At 42.5% G+C, this 18055-nt stretch overlaps 1 protein-coding gene across 1 annotated transcript in view; it reads left to right on the top strand.

The window, feature by feature from the left end:
* Positions 1-18055, top strand: part of ZNF704 (zinc finger protein 704) — a 140597-nt gene that overhangs the window by 96572 nt on the left and 25970 nt on the right. Inside the window, exon 3 of the mRNA XM_077808949.1 lies at positions 13336-13439. Within this exon, the coding sequence (XP_077665075.1) occupies positions 13336-13439 (104 nt within the window). The remainder of the gene's footprint in view (positions 1-13335; positions 13440-18055) is intronic.

Genomic DNA, 18055 nt, shown 5'->3' on the forward strand with positions numbered 1-18055 from the left:
TTATTTACTTCCTCCACACCAGTCATGATTTTATAGACCTCTATCAACTCTTTTCCAAACTGAAAAGTCCCACTCTTATTAATCCTAATTTGAAAGCCATTCCATACCCCTAATCATTTTTGTTGCCCTTTTCTGTACTTTTTCCAATATCTTTTTTGAGATGGGGTGATTCACATCTGCATGCAGTATTTAAGATGTGGGCATACCATGGGTTTATATAGAGGCAATATGATATTATCTGTCCTTTTCCTAATGCTTCCCAACATTCTGTTAGCTCTTTTGACTGCCGCTGTACAATGAGTGGATGTTTTCAGAGAACTATCCACAATGACTTCAAGATCTTTCTTGAGTGGTAACAGCTAATTTAGACCCCATCATTTTATCTGTATAGTTGGGATTATGTTTTCCAATGTGCATTACTTTGCATTTATCAATATTGAATTTCATCTTCCATTTTGTAGCCCAGTCACACAGTTTTGTGAGGTCCCTTTGTAACTCTTTGCAGTCTGCTTTAAACTTAACTATCTTGAGTAGTTTTGTATCATCTGCAAATTTTACCACTTCACTGTTTACCCCTTTTTCCAGATCATTTATGAATATGTTGAATAGTACTGGTCCCAGTACAGACCCCTGGGGGACACCACTATCTATCTCTCTCCATTCTGAAAACTGAGCATTTATTCCTACCCTTTGTTTCCTATCTTTTAACAAGTTACCGGTCCATGAAAGGACCTTCCCTCTTATCCTGTGACAGCGTACTTTGCTTAAGAGCCTTTGGTGAGGGACCTTGTCAAAGGCTTTCTGAAAATCTAAATACAGTATATCCACTGGATCACTCTTGTCCACATGCTTGTTGATCCCCTCAAAGAATTCTAGTAGATGGTTGAGAGACGATTTCCTTTACAAAAAACATGCTGACTCTTCCCCAACAAACCATGTTCATCTATGTATCTGATAATTCTGTTCTTCACTATAGTTTCAACCAGTTTGCCCGGTACTGAAGTCAAGCTTACCAACCTGTAATTGCCGGGATCACCTCTGGAGCCTTTTTTAAAAATTGGCATCACATTAGCTATTCTCCAGTCATCTGGTACAGAAGCTGATTTAAATGATAGGTTACATACCACAGTTAGTAGTTCAGCAATTTCACATTTGAGTTCCTTCAGAACTCTTGGGTGAATACCATCTGGTCCCGGTGAGTTATTACTGTTTAATTTATCAGTTTGTTCCAAAACCTCCTCTAATGACACCTCAATCTGGGACAATTCCTCAGATTTTTCACCTAAAAAGAATGGCTCAGGTTTGGGATTCTCCCTCACATCCTCAGACTGATGCAAAGAATTCATTTAGTTTCTCCGCAATGGTCTTATCGTCCTTGAGTGCTCCTTTAGCACCTCGATTGTCCAGTGGCCCCACTAGTTGTTTAGCAGGCTTCCTGCTTCTGATGTACTTCAAAAAAAGATTTGCTTTTACTTTTTGAGTCTTTGGCTAGCTATTCTTCAAATTCTTTCTTGGCCTTCCTAATTATATTTTTACACTTCACTTGCCAGAGTTTATGCTCCTTTCTATTTTCCTCAATAGGATTTAACTTCCACTTTTTAAAGGATGCCTTTTTGCCTTTCACTGTTTCTTTGACTTTGTTGTTTAGGTGTGGTGGCATTTTTTTAGTTCTCTTACTATGTTTTTTAATTTGGGGTATACATTTAAGTTGAGCCTCTATTATGGTGTCTTTAAAAAGTTGCCTTGCAGCTTGCAGGGATTTCACTTTTGGCACTGAATCTTTTAGTTTTTGTTTAACTAACTTCCTCATTTTTGTGTAGTCCCCCTTTCTGAAATTAAATGCTTCTGTGTTGGGCTGCTGTGGTGTTTTCCCTGCCACAGGGATGTTAAATCTAATTATTTTATGGTCACTATTACCAAGCGGTTCAACTATATTCATCTCTTGTACCAGATCCTGTGCTCCATTTAGGACTACATCAAGAATTGCCTCTCCCCTTGTGGGTTCCAGGACTAGCTGCTCCAAGAAGCAGTCATTTAAGGTGTCAAGAAACTTTGTCTCTGCATCCCGTCATGAGGTGACATGCCCAGTCAGTATGGGAATAGTTGAAATCCCCCAATATTATTGAGTTTTTTATTTTTATAGCCTCTCTAATCTGCCTGAGCATTTCACAGTTGCTATCACCATACTGGTCAGGTGGTCAGTAGTATATCTCTACTGCCATGTTCTTATTGTTCAAGCATGGAATTACTATCCATAGAGGTTCTATGGTACAGTTTGGTTCATTTAAGATTTTTACTTCATTTGACTCTACGCTTTTTTTCACATATAGTGCCACTCCCCCACTAGCACAACCTGTTCTGTGCTTCCAATATATTTTGTACCTTGGTATTACTGTGTCCCATGGATTATCCTCATTTCCCCAAGTTTCTGTGATGCCTATTATATCAATATCCTCATTAAATATGAGGCACTGTAGTTCACTCACATTATTATTTAGACTTCAAGCATTTGTATATAATCAATTTTAAAAACTGTCACTTTTCAGCTGTCTTCCATTTCGTGATGTAATTGAATGGGACTCTTTTTCATTTGACTGTTTCTCATCCGATCCTACCCATATTTTATCTTCCATCTGCTCCGCCTGACTAGGATATAGAGAATCTCCATTAATAGATCCTCCCCTAAGGGATGTCTCTGTCCGAACCATGCTCCTCCTCCACAGGGATATCGGCTTTCCCCCAGCCTTTAGTTTAAAAACTGCTCTACGGCCTTTTTAATTTTAAGTGCCAGCAATCTGGTTCCATTTTGGTTTAGGTGGAGCCCATCCTTCCTGTATAGGCTCCCCTTTCCCAAAAGGTTCCCCACTTCCTAATAAATCTAAACCCCTCCTCCCTACAGTATTGTCTCATCCATGCATTGAGACCCTGCAGTTCTGCCTGTCTAACTGGCCCTGTATGTGGAACTGGAAGCATCTCAGAGAATGCTACTGTGGAGGTCCTGGACTTCAGTCTCTCTTACTTAGGAGCCTATATATAAATATATCTCTTCAGGGTTTAAACAAATCTCCAACTATTAGTGATTAGGATGAGATAGTCATTGAGGGGGATTATTCCACACCTATTATCCCACATCTACTGGGGGTTAGACTCAGGCTCTAGGTTTTTTGCTGCCCCAAGCAAAAAATTTTCCGCCCCAAGCTCAGGTGGGGCTGGGGCTCGCAGGCAGCGCTGGAAGCGGAGGGAGTGATGTCACCTTCTCCTAGCGCCTCCCCCGCCTGCCCATACAGAGAAGCCCTGAGCTAAGGGGTGGCACAAGGCAGCGCAGCAGCCAGTGTGCAGATGAGGTGGCTCAGCCCCGGCTCCCCGGCAGGACTCGCCCTCTCGTCTCCAGGTAGCGTCTGGGCCCTGGCAGCTCAGCATCCCGGGGCCGGGGCTTCCCCTTCCCACTGCAGCCTTCGCCCCGTCTAAGTGGCGCAGCTCCGAGAGCGCAACTGCCCCGAAAAAAAAGGCTGGCCAGAGTGCCGCCCCTGGAAATGTGCCACCCCAAGCATGTGCTTGCTTTGCTGGTGCCTAGAGCCGGTCCTGGTTAGACTAGATGACCCTTGCGGTTCCTTTTAACCCTATGATTCTACCTATTGGGGATTCTTGTATCTTCCTCTGAAGCATCTGGCAATGGGCACTCTATAAGACTTGATTCTGGACTAGATGGACCAGAGGTCTGATCCAATGTGGCAATACTTATGTTCCTATGTATCTAGTATCTGCAACCCATTAACCACTGTATTAAGTCTGTAGGGCCACATACTGTTTACCCCTTTCTTCAAATGAATACTGCTATTTTTTTAAATAACCCCATTGATTTCAGTTGGGCTATTTAAGGAGTAAGGTACTTCATTACGTGAATAAGGTTGACAAAATCTCACCCATAATCTGTAACCAGCCCAAATACCTTGGCTATCATACAGTTACTATGTTTAGAAACTGTGGCATATTTTAGATACTATTCTTTTAGCTTCAAAAAAGTTGGTTATGTATTGGCTCAGCTTGATAAAACACTTAAATGCTAAAAACAGTCAACAACCTTTGGGTCAGTTTTGAAACTGACCAAATCATTTCTGAGGGCCCAGTCCTAGTCTTCTTGCTCATGTGTGCAGTCCCATGAAGCTGGCCCTTGGCCATTTGATTTCTTGGCAGTTTCTGGACTATAGACTTGCAACATTAAAAAAATATATTTTGTAACAGTATCTATTTTATTAGAAGGTTTTAACTGTTCTTTGAAACTTTCGATATTTGAAGGATCTTGGGAGAAGAAAACAACTGAATATTATTTTGGAATTATAGAACAGCAAATTTCTATAGCTTAAATTTTACTAACAATTAAGTGGTAGATACTATTGTTCTGTGTAGAAGTTATCTCAGTGGCTACATACAATACTTTAAGACATGTTTTGGGAATTAATTTGGTTCAAAGTGTCAGCTATAATTGGGATAAAAATTAGAAACCGTATAGATTTGAAACCTTCTGTTTGTATTTTGTCTCATGTTTTGGGAAAGAAACAAATCCTTATAAAAAACTGGGGATGATGATACTGACCTCCTTTGTAAAGTGCTTTGAGATATACTGATGAAAAGGATTATTCTGGCAGGTCAAGGAAGATTTTCCTGAAAAATACTTTGAACGACAGCATCATATGGAAGGGATATTGAGGCAGTGTGATATTCGTACTGCTCCTTTTTTATTGAACAAGCTGCTGCACATTAACTAGGAGCAAGGCAGTGATAATACATTCTGAAGATGCAGGATGACTTCTCTTTTCATAAATTCATAGATTCCAAGGCCAGAAGGGACCATTGTGATCATCTAGTCCAGGCGTCTCAACCACGCGGTCCGCCAAGCTCCCCGTGCCCCATCCTCTCCCCAGCACGCTGCGTCCACAGCCTACCTCCAGACCAAGGGTAGGCAAACTACAGCCCTGGGCTGGATCTGGCCCCTCAGGGGTTTGGATCCGGCCTGCAGATTTGCCAACCCCGTGGTGCTGAGGGCCCCGCACCGCTCCAGGAAGCGGCGGGCACCGCTTCCCTGCGACCCTGGGGGAGGGGGAGCAGAGAACTCCATGAGCTGTTCTTGCCTGTGGGTACCTCCCCTGAAGATCCCACTGGCCGAGAATGGGGAACCTTCGGGGGAGGTACCCACAGGCAAGAACAGCTCACGGAGTTCTCTGCTCCCCCTCCCCCCGGGGCCATGGGGATAGGGTGCCCACTGCTGCACGGGGCCAGGGCCGGGGCCAGGGCAGGCAGGGAGCCTACCCTGGGCCCGATGCGTGCCCCTGCCACCCCAGAGCCACTCAAGGTAAGCAGCGCTGGGTCGGAACCCGAACCCCTCCTGCACCCCAGCTCCCTGCCCTGCGCCCCCTGCCTGCACCCCAAACCCCACACTCCCTCCTGCACCCCAACTTCCTGCCCGGAGCTCCCTCCTGCACCCCAACCTCCTGCCCGGAGCCCCCTGCGGTACCCCACAGGTAGGGGCAGGGGTGGAATGGGGGGTGATGAGGCTCTCGGGGCAATGTACGAGTCCTCATGTGACCCTCCTGGTGATTCGAGTTTGAGACCCCGATCTAGTCTGACCTCTTGTATAACACAGGTCATAGAACTTCCCCAGTATAATTTCTAGACCATGTGTTTTAGAAAAACATCCAATCTTGATTTAAAAGTTGGTATTGATGGAGAGAACAACTACGACCCTTGGAAATTGTCCCAATGGTTACTTACCCTTGCTGTTAAAATTTTACACCTTGTTTTCAGTCTGAATTTGTCTAGCTTTAACTTCCAATCATTTGATCATGTTATTGCTAGATTGAAGAGCCTATTATCAAAAATTTGCTCCCCATTGTAACAGTTCTGGGGTGCAATGTAGACCAGTAAGGAGTTGTGGCACCACTTGCTTTGTAAGCCTGGGTACTGTACAATGCTTTGCTGCTATAGCTTCAACCTGGGATGATCTCAACCAGCCTACCAGCATGTAAGTCACACCTTGAGCATCTGTGTCCTAGACAGTCCTGGTTCAGCAGCTCTGTCTACAGCCCCACTCTGGCTTCCACCAGCCTTGGTTACAACCAGCAAGGTGACTCTAACACACTCCCAGTCCCAAATTTTCCCCAAACTCTGTGTTCTTCAATGTCCAGGCCTCTCCTGGACAGTTTTGAGAAATAATAAGGTTATTTTGTTCATTTAAAGACACAAGAGCACATCACAGCTTATAAACTTTACAGGGGTAAAATATATTACCTTCTCCTCAAATGCAGAGTTGGTTTATAGTAAAATATAAAACAGATTTATTGACAATAGGTCATAGGTACAGTGGTGCCAAGTAAAAGGAATAAAGTTAGAAAAGGTTCCAAGCAAATATAAGTGAAAACACACACCTAAAAGTCTAAAACTTAGTCTTGCAAGGTACAGGCTTTGTTCAAGATGGTTTTTGTCACCAATTTTCTTTTCAGTCATGGCTGACTTTCCCTCAGTCAAGACCTTCCTCAGACGTACAATAAGCTGCTTCCCTTGTCTTCCTAAGTGAAAGATCTTTGCCTAAGCAGGTTTCTTACTTGTGTTTATTTTCCAGAGACTTCAGCCTCCGCTTGGTTGAAGGACCTATTTTTCTCTGTTTGCAAGAGCTCTGTTCTCTTGGGCTGTCTAGTGATGAATGCCAAAGACGGCTTCTGTCCTTGCTTATCTTCCAAAATTCCAGAGTGTCATTGTTTCAAGAGGCAGGATGACCTCATGCTGTTCTTCCCTTCCTGTGGGTTTCCAATCCCTCTGTATGTAAGTTGGGTTTCCATTGTTTTGATTCCATCATGCTTCATTTTCATAGGAGTGAGGTAAATAGCTGCTTTCTCTCTTGTCTGGCAGGGAACCTGTTTCTCCCTGTTTGGACACAGACTTTAAAGCATAATATCACTAAGTGTCCATATTTCCTCATACAGTGTTAATACATACATTTCACAATTATATTAATCATCCGTGTGTCATTAGCTTTCAGAAAAGACCTCACTTTATACACTTCTAAAATATAGTAATATTGTATACAATGTTGATTCCATTGCTTATCACTTGAATCTCAGCCCCTCTGTCTTTATAGACCAGTAAACCTGTGAAGTGGATTCTTCTGAGGGTTACCTCTCAAAGTAAACTTTATTCAAGCTGTAAGAAAGGTGAAGTGGAGTCTGGTCAGCACTCTTCGCTTGCTGGTGTTGCTAAATTGCAAATTGTTTTTTTTCCTGCAGTCTCCCCCTCTTGTTAGTTTGAGGGCCCTGTTTACTGCTTATATGTAAATAGAGGGAGGGATAGCTCAGTGGTTTGAGCGTTGGCCTGCTAAACCCAGGGTTGTGAGTTCAATCCTTGAGGGGGTCAATTAGGGATCTGGGGCAAAAATTGGGGATTGGTCCTGCTTTGAGCAGGGGGTTGGACTAGATGACCTCCTCAGGTCCCTTCCAACCCTGATACTCTATGATTCTATGAAATGTACCTTCTTTCTTGCTGCCTGATGACCAGACTGGTCAGAGAAGCAAATACATTCTTTTGTCTAGGGGAGACCTGTTTACCAGTTCCCCCTGATATGCCTGGCTTAAACACATTTTAGTCATAACACCAGCATATATCCATAACTCTCTTAATACACACTACATACATACATCATACAAGACTATTATCAGTGAGCTATTAGTATTGAAAAGATACCTTACAAGATATATTTTGTACAAAGATTATTACAATAGTTTGTAGGGGTGAATACAAGGGTGTTTATGGTTACGCACATGTAGGTACTTATAAACTGTAACCAAATCACCCCTTAACCTTTTCTTTGTTAAGATAAATAGATTGAGTTCCTTGAATCTATCACTGTAAGGTTTTCTAATCCTTTAATCATTCTCGTGGCTCTTCTCTGAACCCTTTCCAATTTATCAGCATCCTCTTGAATTGTGGGCACCAGAACTGGACATAGTATTCCAGCAGTGGTCACACCCGTGTTAAATACCAACTCTGTTCCTACTCAAGATTCCCCTGTTTATGCATCCCTTTTGGCCACAGCATTACACTCAGAGTTATGTTCAGCTGATTATCCCGCATGATCCCCGAATCTTTTTCAGAGTCACTGCTTCCCAGGTACAATCCCCTATCCTAAGTATGACCTACATTCTTTATTCACAGAGATAAATATTTAGATTTATCCATATTAAAACATTGTTTGCTTGCATCCATCTTACCAAGCAATCTAGATCACTCTATATCATTCTATATCAGTGATGTGCACTCTTCATTATTTACCACTTCTCCAACTTTTGTGTCATCTGCAAACTTTATCAGTGATAAATTTATGTTTTCTTCCAGGTCATTGATAAACATTTTAAATGGTGTAGGGCCAAGAACCAATCCCTGCAGGACCCACTAGAAACAGACCTGCTTGATGATGATTCCCTGTTTACAATTTTATTTTGATACCTATCAGCCAGTTTTTAATCCATTTAATGTGTGCCATGTTAATTTAATAACATTCTAGTTTTTTAATCAAAATGTTGTGCGGTACCAAGTCAAACGCCTTACAGAAGTCTAAGTATATTACATCAACACTATTACCTTTATCAGCCAAATCTGTAATCTCAATAAAGATAGATATCAAGTTAGTTTGACAGGATCTATTTTCCATAAATCCATGTTGATTAGCATTAATTGTATTACCATCCTTTAATTCTGTATTAATCAAATCTTGTGTCAGCTGTTCCACTATCTTTCCTGCAATCAGTGTCAGACTGACAGTCCTATACTTGCCTGGGTCATCCCAGTAACCCTTTTTAAATATGACAGCCTTGGTCAGGGAACATCACAGATTTTTCCCTTCCTACTCCAACTCATTCCCCAAAGGCCTGCACCTGTTCCTGGTGCACTTCCTCTGCTGGGCTAGAATTTCCCCCCATCTCCCTTCTTCTGTTGACACAGAAGTAATCAGATTACACAATAAATCTTGGGCCTTGTAGTTAATGGCTCAACCAAATGGTTTCCAATTCCCTTTCTGCAAAGTCACCAGTATAAGCTATCCACTGAAGATAAAGATGCCTCTCAACAAACTCATTTGCTAGAATAGCAACAGAAAGCAAACACAAATGCGGCTGGGTAGGGGGAAGAGGGGAATACAAATGAAGTGAGTTAAAGCCTGTATTTCATAAAACAGTGCCGTATGCAGTATGAATTACTTTATAAAGATTGACTAATCCAAAACACCAAGAGAGTTGTTCTGTTTTTAAATGTGCAGTAAAACCTTGCTGATCTTCATACTATCAAATTCACACCAAAAATTAGTAGTCTCTCCCAAATGCCCAGCAAAAATGCAATAGCAAAGCCTTGTACTGAATTGATTAGTTTAAAAATTAATTACCAGTAATTCATTATTTTAAAAATTAATGGCCAGTAAATTTATTAATGGGCTATGAAGTATAATAAACAATAGGAATTTATCTAGAGTTGTCAAATTCAATGATCAAGGTGCATTTTGTGAGTCATGAGCCTTGTTTTTTATTGTGTGTGCACTTGCTGACTGATTTGCAAAGTCCAGTCATTGGCATTGGTTCATTAATGTGAATTTTTGGGATTCTCCCACCTAGATGTGAGTTTTCTCTCTGCTTTTTGATAGAGTTCCTCTTTGACAGCTGAATTCACAGCTAGTGATGTTCAGTAGTTTTGTTTTGGTGCACTCTGTTTTCAGAAATTTGTTTCCAATCCATTTAAATTTTCCTGATTGTCTGTCTCTTGGAGTAGTTTGGCAGAATGTAAATGGAAGTGCTATTTGAAGTATCCTGTAATATAAAGATAGCTACTTTTACAGCCACAAAAATGGAACAAGAACTCAGCCCTGAATATATACCTATTCTAGAGGCCTGATTCATCCCTGCTACTGGAGGCAAACCGTGCCTGTCTTAACAAGCAGGGGACACTGTGCCCAGGCAGGTTTTGCACTGCTGCTTACTGAGAGGTTCTGCCAGGCATCTGGGTAGCTTTAAGTTGAAATTCAGGCTATATAGGAAACTCTCTGAATGAAGAAAAGGAGGACTTGTGGCACCTTAGAGACTTAACAAATTTATTTGAGCATAAGCTTTCGTGAGCTACAGCCCACTTCATCGGATGCCTACCGTGGAAAATACATTGGGGAGATTTATATACACAGAGAACATGAAACAATGGGTGTTACCATACAAACTGTGACGAGAGTGATCAGATAAGGTGAGCTATTACTAGCAGGAGAGCGGGGGATGGGGGGGAACCTTTTGTAGTGATGATCAAGGTGGGCCATTTCCAGCAGTTGACAAGGAACAGTGTGGGGAGGGGGGGTGGAATAAACATGGCAAAATAGTTTTACTTTGTGTAATGACCCATCCACTCCGTCTTTATTCAAATTAATTAATTGAATCCAGTTTGCAAATTAATTCCAATTCAGCAGTCTCTCGGAGTCTGTTTTTGAAGTTTTTTTTTGTTGAAGAATTGAAACTTTTAGGTCTGTAATCGAGTGCCCAAAGAGACTGAAGTGTTCTTCGACTGGTTTTTGAATGTTATAATTCTTGACGTCTGATTTGTGTCCATTTATTCTTTTACGTAGAGACTGTCCAGTTTGGCCAATGTACATGGCAGAGGGGCATTGCTGGCACATGATGGCATATATGACATTGGTAGATGTGCAGGTGAATGAGCCTCTGATAGTGTGGCTGATGTGATTAGGCCCTATGATGGTGTCCCCTGAATAGATTCATTCTCTGAATGAAGTTGCCTGGGATTCTGCTGAGAATCAGTTATCCTCACTCTCCCTGCTACAGCAGGCTTTTCCCACTTTTGGGAAGATGCAAGCACACAGTAGGCCCCTTAGCTAGCTGTCACAACCCCCTGCCCTGGTAGACTTACCATCCCCTGTGGACCCTTGTGCTACAGATCATTCTAGGGCTGAATCTAGCCCCACATTTTCAAAGTTTTTTTTTATCTTAAAGCAGGTGGTTACTTGGTTGGTTGGTGGGTCTGTTCTGTAACCTAACCAGTCTTTTAAGCTAATGGCCAAGTGATGATAAAGTGAAAATTGTGTGTGTGTGTGTGTGTGTGTGTGTGTTGACTTAATAGAATTAAGCACAAGTAACTAAAATAAAATAAAAACTGTCCCACTCAATTTTAGCTTTGAAATTAAAGAGTGCTTCCAGGTATCCTGTTACTCAGCTGAGAGTGCTGCTTATTTTACCTGCCCTACTTTTGTTTCTTTAGGCCTCAATCCAGAAAAGCACTTAGGCACATGAGTAGTTGAAATCACTGGGGTAACAGAGAGAGAGAGGTTCACAACATCTTTCATGCAAACCCATTTTCATTTCAGTATTTTTCCCTTTGATTTGGGCTGATTTGCTAAAGGTAGTCAACTTTAGTATACAGTAGGTGATTGACACAAACTTTCAGATCTGGTTCTTTTCTGATTCTCTGCTTGAGTAGTTTTGTTGCCATCTTCTAGTGTCCTGTGGACTAGGTAGGGTTGCCAGGCATCCAGTTTTTGACTGGAATGCCCAGTTGAAAAGGGACCCTGGTGGCTCCAGTCAGCACCACCGACCCGGCCGTTAAAAGTCCGGTTGATAGTGCTGCGGGTTTAACGCAGGCCAGCTCCTACCTGTCATGGCACTGCACTGTGCCCTGGGAGCAGCCAGCAGGTTGGCTCCTAGGTGGGGGGGAGGGGGGGCACCAGCTCCGCACTCCCATTGGTCGGGAACTGCTGCCAGTGGGAGCTGGGGGAGGGGGGCAGTGCCTGCAGGTGAGAGCAGCACACAGAGCCTCCTGGCCCTCCCCGCCTAGGAGCCAGACCTGCTGGCTACTTCCAGGAGGCAGTGCGGAGTCAGGACAGGCAGGGAGCCTGCTTTAGCCCTGCTGCGCCACTGACTGGGAGCCACCCGAGGCAAGCCCATGCCCTTGCCCCAGCCCTGAGCCCCCCAAAACATGGAGCCCCTTCTTGCACCCCAAACCTCTCATCCCCAGCCCTACCCCAGAGCCTACATCCCCAACCGGAGCCCTCACCCCCTCCTGCATCCCAACCCCCTGCCCCAGCTCCGTGAAAGTGAGTGAGGGTGGGGAAGAGCAAGCCATTGAGAGAGGGGGAATGTAGTAAGCGGGGGGTGGGGGGCGGGCAAGGCCTCGGGGAAGGGGCGGGGAGGGCATTGAGGAAGGGGCGTGACTGGGGTGTTCAGTTTTGTGCGATTGGAAAGTTGGCAACCCTAGGACTAGGTGTTGGATCATATTAAAGAAGTTCTGTATTAAAATCACAAATGAGTTTGATTCCCCATAGTTTAAATTCCAGGGTATTACTAATTATGAGGTCTTTTGGTTTTTGGTCTCTTGTTTTTACTATTTCTCTCCCTCTGTGTGTGAAACTTGCAAGCTGCTAATTGTGTTAGTACATCCTAAGACAGAGTCTGTTCTCAAAGCAATACTTTGTAACAACTACTACTCACAGAGAGAGAGACTCAAAGTGATACTTTGTAACAACAGAAACAGCACACTGAGACTCCCCGCCCTTTTGTTGTATTTATCTCGCTTTGTTAACAATTGTGATTAAAATAGAGATAGAGGATGTATGTGGATGGATGCTTGGTGTGGATAATAAATCAATGATCAGGGAGGTGCCAGCCTAGGAGTTCAGTATTGATCGGCCAAAGAATGCACAGAGTGGAGACAACCAGATGACCCATCGAGGGCAGACTGGAATCCACCCAGCAGCCTCAAGGATGCGAGAACCAAAGAACAAGATAACATCTGGCAGCATGGAGCCGTCAGGAATGTGCAATCTGCTGATTGATTCAGCAACAGCATGATGAAGCAATTGCCATAGACTGGCATAGGAATACATTCCTATAAAGATGGTCTCTAGAAACTGAGAACTTTGGGGTCTGAGTCTGCAAACCAACTTCCAGGAGCATCAGATGAGCATCTGATAAGGCCCTGCTCCCTCCTCGTGTCCAGGCCACCTGGCCAGTGGCTTGGCACGAGCAACTCTAAGGCTGGTAACTATGATAACAGCCTTGCAGAACCTGTGTGTGTGTGTGTGTATGAATGAATGTGTGAATAAATATGAAATTGAATGGAATGTTATAGCTATAACTAACTGCTTATTATGATTCTTTCTGTATTCAGAAAGATAAATGTGGCATTTTGCCTTTTCCCCTTCAATAAGATCCTGCTGGTTTTTATTTTATTGGTATAACATAGGCCTATCATGAAACTGCTGAAAGAGTCATTTACTGAGATGTTTTCTGCCTTCCTTTCAATGTGTTTCAGAAAATCTTCGGAAGAACTGGACATGGATAAAGTGACAGCAGCTATGGTACTAACCAGTTTATCCACCAGCCCTTTGGTTCACAGCCCTCCTGTACGGCCCAATGGTAAACATACAACATAATACTCTGGGGGATTGTAAGAAGTGGTAGTAATACATTATACTGAGAATCTGAAAGTTACTTTTCCGTTTTGTGGCAGGCACATAGCACACCTGAATAAATATGGTAGGGATAACGTATCCTTACCTGCCCCAGTAGTAGTAATTCAACTGGAAAAGAAAAATAGCTGCCCAATTGTCCTGTTGTACCCATTGTAATTATCCACTAGTGGAGCTAGAGGCAAGCTTGAGGACTAGTGAGAGCATTCAGGTAAGTAAGGAGGAGCAGAATCCACCTCTGGAGGGGACTGTGATTTACTCTATGTTTATACTGTGCCTAGGACAGTTGGGCCTTGACCTATTAGAGGTCTCTAGGTGCTGTTGGAGAAAAGCCCATAAATGAGAATATGGCTTCTGAGTGGCAGTGGAGCTGCTCTGTCATCTGTAGCCCTAGCTCACCCCTTGCATGGGAGGAAAGACCAGAGGAGGATCATTACAGTGGTGGATCTTCTGACCGCCCTGAAACGTTAGTTCTCCAGAGTATCAGATTATTTTATACATACATATGAAGTCAATATGGCAGTGATTTTCAGCCTTTTCCATACTATCCCCACCCACCCACATCCTCCCTAGTCAGGATATAGCCAGGACCTATTCCCATTTAGCAATATGAGAAGGCAGGGTAATTGTGACACCCCCCTCCCCCATCACCTCCAGGAGATCTGATTGCAACTTCAAGGCTGAAAAGCCATGCAGGAGGATTCTGCATAAGTACAGGTCCCCCCCATGCAGTTCTAGTTGCAGAATCGGGGACTTCATTCCCATCCTGTGCATTTGTTTCCAGGATCATTTCTCTCAGACAACATGCAGCCAAGCTCATGAATCTCATAAGTAGGGCCCTACCAAATTCATAGTCGATTTGCGTCAATTTTATGGTCAGAGGAGTTTAAAAATCATAAATTTCATGGTTTCAGACATTTAAATCTGAAATTTCATGGTGTTGTAATTGTACAGTCCTGACCCAAAAAGGAGATTGGGGGGGGCACAAAGTTATTGTAGGGAGGGTTGCAGTACTGCTACCCTTATTTCTACGCTGTTGCTGGTAGCAGTGCTGCCTTGAGAGCTGGGAGGCCAGAGAGCGGCAGCTGCTGGCCAGGAGCCCAGTTCTGAAGGCAGAGCCGCCGCCAGCAGCAACACAGAAGTAAGGATGGCCTGGTATGGTATTGCCACCCTTACTTCTGCGCTGCTGCCTGCAGAGCTGGGTACCCAGCCAGCTGCTGCCCCTCTCCAGCCACCCAGCTCTGAAGGCAGCACAGAAGTAAGGGTGGCAATACCATGACTCTCCTAAAATACCCTTGCAACCCCCTGAAAATCCCTTTTGGGTCAGGACCGCCAATTTGAGAAATGCTGGTCACCACCGTGAAATCTGTATGGTATAGGGTAAAAGCACACAAAACACCAGATTTCACATGGGGAGACCAGATTTCACGGTCCGTGACAGGTTTTTCATGGCTGTGAATTTGGTAGAGCCCTTCCAATAAGACAGTTGATTACATGAACACAAGTATGAAACAATTCATAAATCTGATAAGAAATTAGTGTTTTCAACATCTGATAATGAAATTGATAAGAAAATGTCATTGATAGTTTGAGAGGGCTTGTAAGGGTTTAAAAATTTATAATATTATGTGGCAGAGATCCTGACACTGTGATGCACTTGTTGGAGGTCCATGGAGACCTAGCCTGTCCTGTGTGCTGGCTCTTCCTCCTAACTTCCAGCTGCTGACTATATACTAAACACTCTCCTACTGTAAACAATTGCAGTAGTCGCAGCAGGGATATTAACGGGTCATGATTCCGTGGATGAGGCGGGAGTGAGCTGGGAATAGAAGCACTCTTTCTATTAAGATGAAGTCCACGCTTAGAAAATGTTTGAGAAACCCTTGCTTTTGAGGTTTCATAAGAATAGCTAATTCTTCATCTTTCTTAAAAATGTTAATTTCCTTCACTCCGTATAACATGCCCACTGCCTGGGAATCTGTGTATCTAAGGTACTTAGATAGCCCCCTCCCACCCTAGCATCTGAACATCTTCTAACAATTTAAAAGCACAAATAACAACAAGAGAGCATCAGTGCATGCTCTTGTCAAAAGTCAGATTCAGGACTCACATAATTTGTTAGACCACTCTGTTTATTAGCAAAGCGTTTTGCTAATGCACCCAGATGTGAGCCCCTCTCTGAGGCTCAAGATAACTTATTTATACAGTTTTGCCAAAGCCAATTTAACATAAGAGACAAAAGAAAGCAGAAACTGACAAATATACATACATATCTTATTTGCATACTAACGTTTACCAATCTCCTAGCTCAGTAGGAGCTCTTAAGTTAATTAGTTTGAGGACCCATTGTCTCACACTCCTTAATGTTTCTCTTCCTGACAACTATATTTCAACAAACCCTTCAAGTAGCATTTCTTTATGAATTATAATTTCAATATAATTCATTCTACTTTCACACTATCTAATAGCTTTTGATTGATCAGCTCTCCCAGTTGATAAGTTCTACTAAATTGTTGTTAATATGTACAAGGTCATGGATAACTGAGTTTGATATTCATTCTGATGCAGTTTTGAGTGCTCTGTGATAGTTCTACATATACTGTTTGAATATTTGCTAAATGCTGCAAAGATAAAATTAAAAGTTTTAAACATTATTAAACATTTGCAAGAATGGTGGGCCAAATTCTGAAGTCCTTACTCAGGCAAAATTTATCACTGCTTGAATGAGAGTTTTGCCTGAGTGAGTCCTTAGAAAAGAGTAAGGATTTAATAATTTAAATCTGTTTTAGTATTGCTGGAATATATTAACATTATTTTGACATCAGTAATGTAATTTAGTAGTGATTGATTGTACATGGGCTTTTTTTTTCCAAAATAGGAAGCAACTAGCACTGTAAGAAGAAAAGGAGTACTTGTGGCACCTTAGAGGCTAACAAATTTATTTGAGCATAAGTTTTTGTGAGCTACAGCTCACTTCATTGGATTCATCAGAAGTGAGCTGTAGCTCACGAAAGCTTATGCTCAAATAAATTTGTTAGTCTCTAAGGTGCCACAAGTACTCCTTTTCTTTTTGCGAATACAGACTAACACGGCTGCTACTCTGAAACCTAGCACTGTAAGGAAATTTGTTACATTTTGCTTAGCAGGTTAACAACATTAGTTTTAGCATTCATATTTAGGTTGGATTCTGCTCTACAGTAGAGTTGCTCTGGATTTATCTGTGTGTAAACTAGATCAGAATATGGCCCCTTTTTTCCACAAATCAGTAATATTGGGTCTGATGCTCATTTACAGGTAGCCCCCCCTTTATACTGCTTTGGCAATGTAAAGGGGCCATAAAGTGGAAGTAAATTACAATTATACTTATTTTAAGCCTCCTTTACGCTGCCAAATGTGTTAGTGTAAATGCAAATCAGGTCCACTTTGTGTTTGTTTTCTTCTTGTCAACCTCATTTAGTCGTTTTCTTTTGTATTTGTATTTCAAAAATGTTTTTGATTAAATCTCCATCTCACTGAGGCAAAGGGAAGCTGTAAAACCAGAGAACACAAAGCACTGCCATAAATGTGTCAGAAAATTACATTTGAAAGCATGTTTCCTCCTTTGTTTTTCTGAACAAACAGCATTTTTAAATGGTGCTAAGTTCACAAGTTGATACCAGGTGTGCTGCTTAGCTTGGTCATGGGACTGAAGTGCAACTCATTCAAAAAACAGAAAAAAGGAGAAACACACAAGAATTCCAAAGTGCTGTAATCACAAACTGAAACAGTTTTGCATTATGTACTAATGTATTGTTTTGTGCTTTGTCAGCGATGAGCTAATTATTTGTACATTTTCAAAAGGAATTGTGGAACTCACTAACTTACCCACATTTTGCACTCTGACCCCGATCCTGCAAACACTTAAGCACATAAGTGAGTATAATTATACATGAGTTTAATGTTTTCAGGATTGGGCCCTGTGTTGTGAGCAATGGATATTTTTAATAATTTCTCATGCTTTAGAGCCTGATCCAAAATCCGTGGAAGTCAGTGAAAGATTTCTATTGACTTCAGTGGGTTTTGGATGAGGCTTTTGGTAACGAGTGAAGGAAATGATTCTTGTGCCTGTACTACCACTGAGAATGAGACTTGTGTGTGAAAAAGTGAGGAAGAGTTTGTGAGGGACAGGAAACTGCAGGTACTGTCAGCTTTGGAAAAATTCCAGTCTCACATTTAATACTGAATTTTATTATTTACTTGCTAAGCACCAGCAGAGTGCTTGGCACTGTATGAGTGTGGGGGGCGAGGGGGTCCCTGGGAGGGGGTCCCCTGCTCCAGGGCAGGTATTTCTAAATAAATAAATAAAGATCTGATACATAAACACACTGGCAGACCATGCGGTTGATGTTGGAGCAGTTTTGATTGTTTGGTGTTTTAACAGTAGGCTGATGACAGCATTTTTACAGATATGGGTTAGTGTTTTGGGTCTGTGTAAGAATCTTCTCGGGGTGGGGGGTGTCTGAAATTACAAACCAAGGATTTAGGCATACTCAGAAGTTTAAGATTGGGGAATGTGTATAGCAC

The sequence above is a fragment of the Eretmochelys imbricata genome, chromosome 2 (genome assembly GCF_965152235.1).
Source record: "Eretmochelys imbricata isolate rEreImb1 chromosome 2, rEreImb1.hap1, whole genome shotgun sequence".
NCBI classification, from domain to species: Eukaryota; Metazoa; Chordata; order Testudines; family Cheloniidae; genus Eretmochelys; species Eretmochelys imbricata.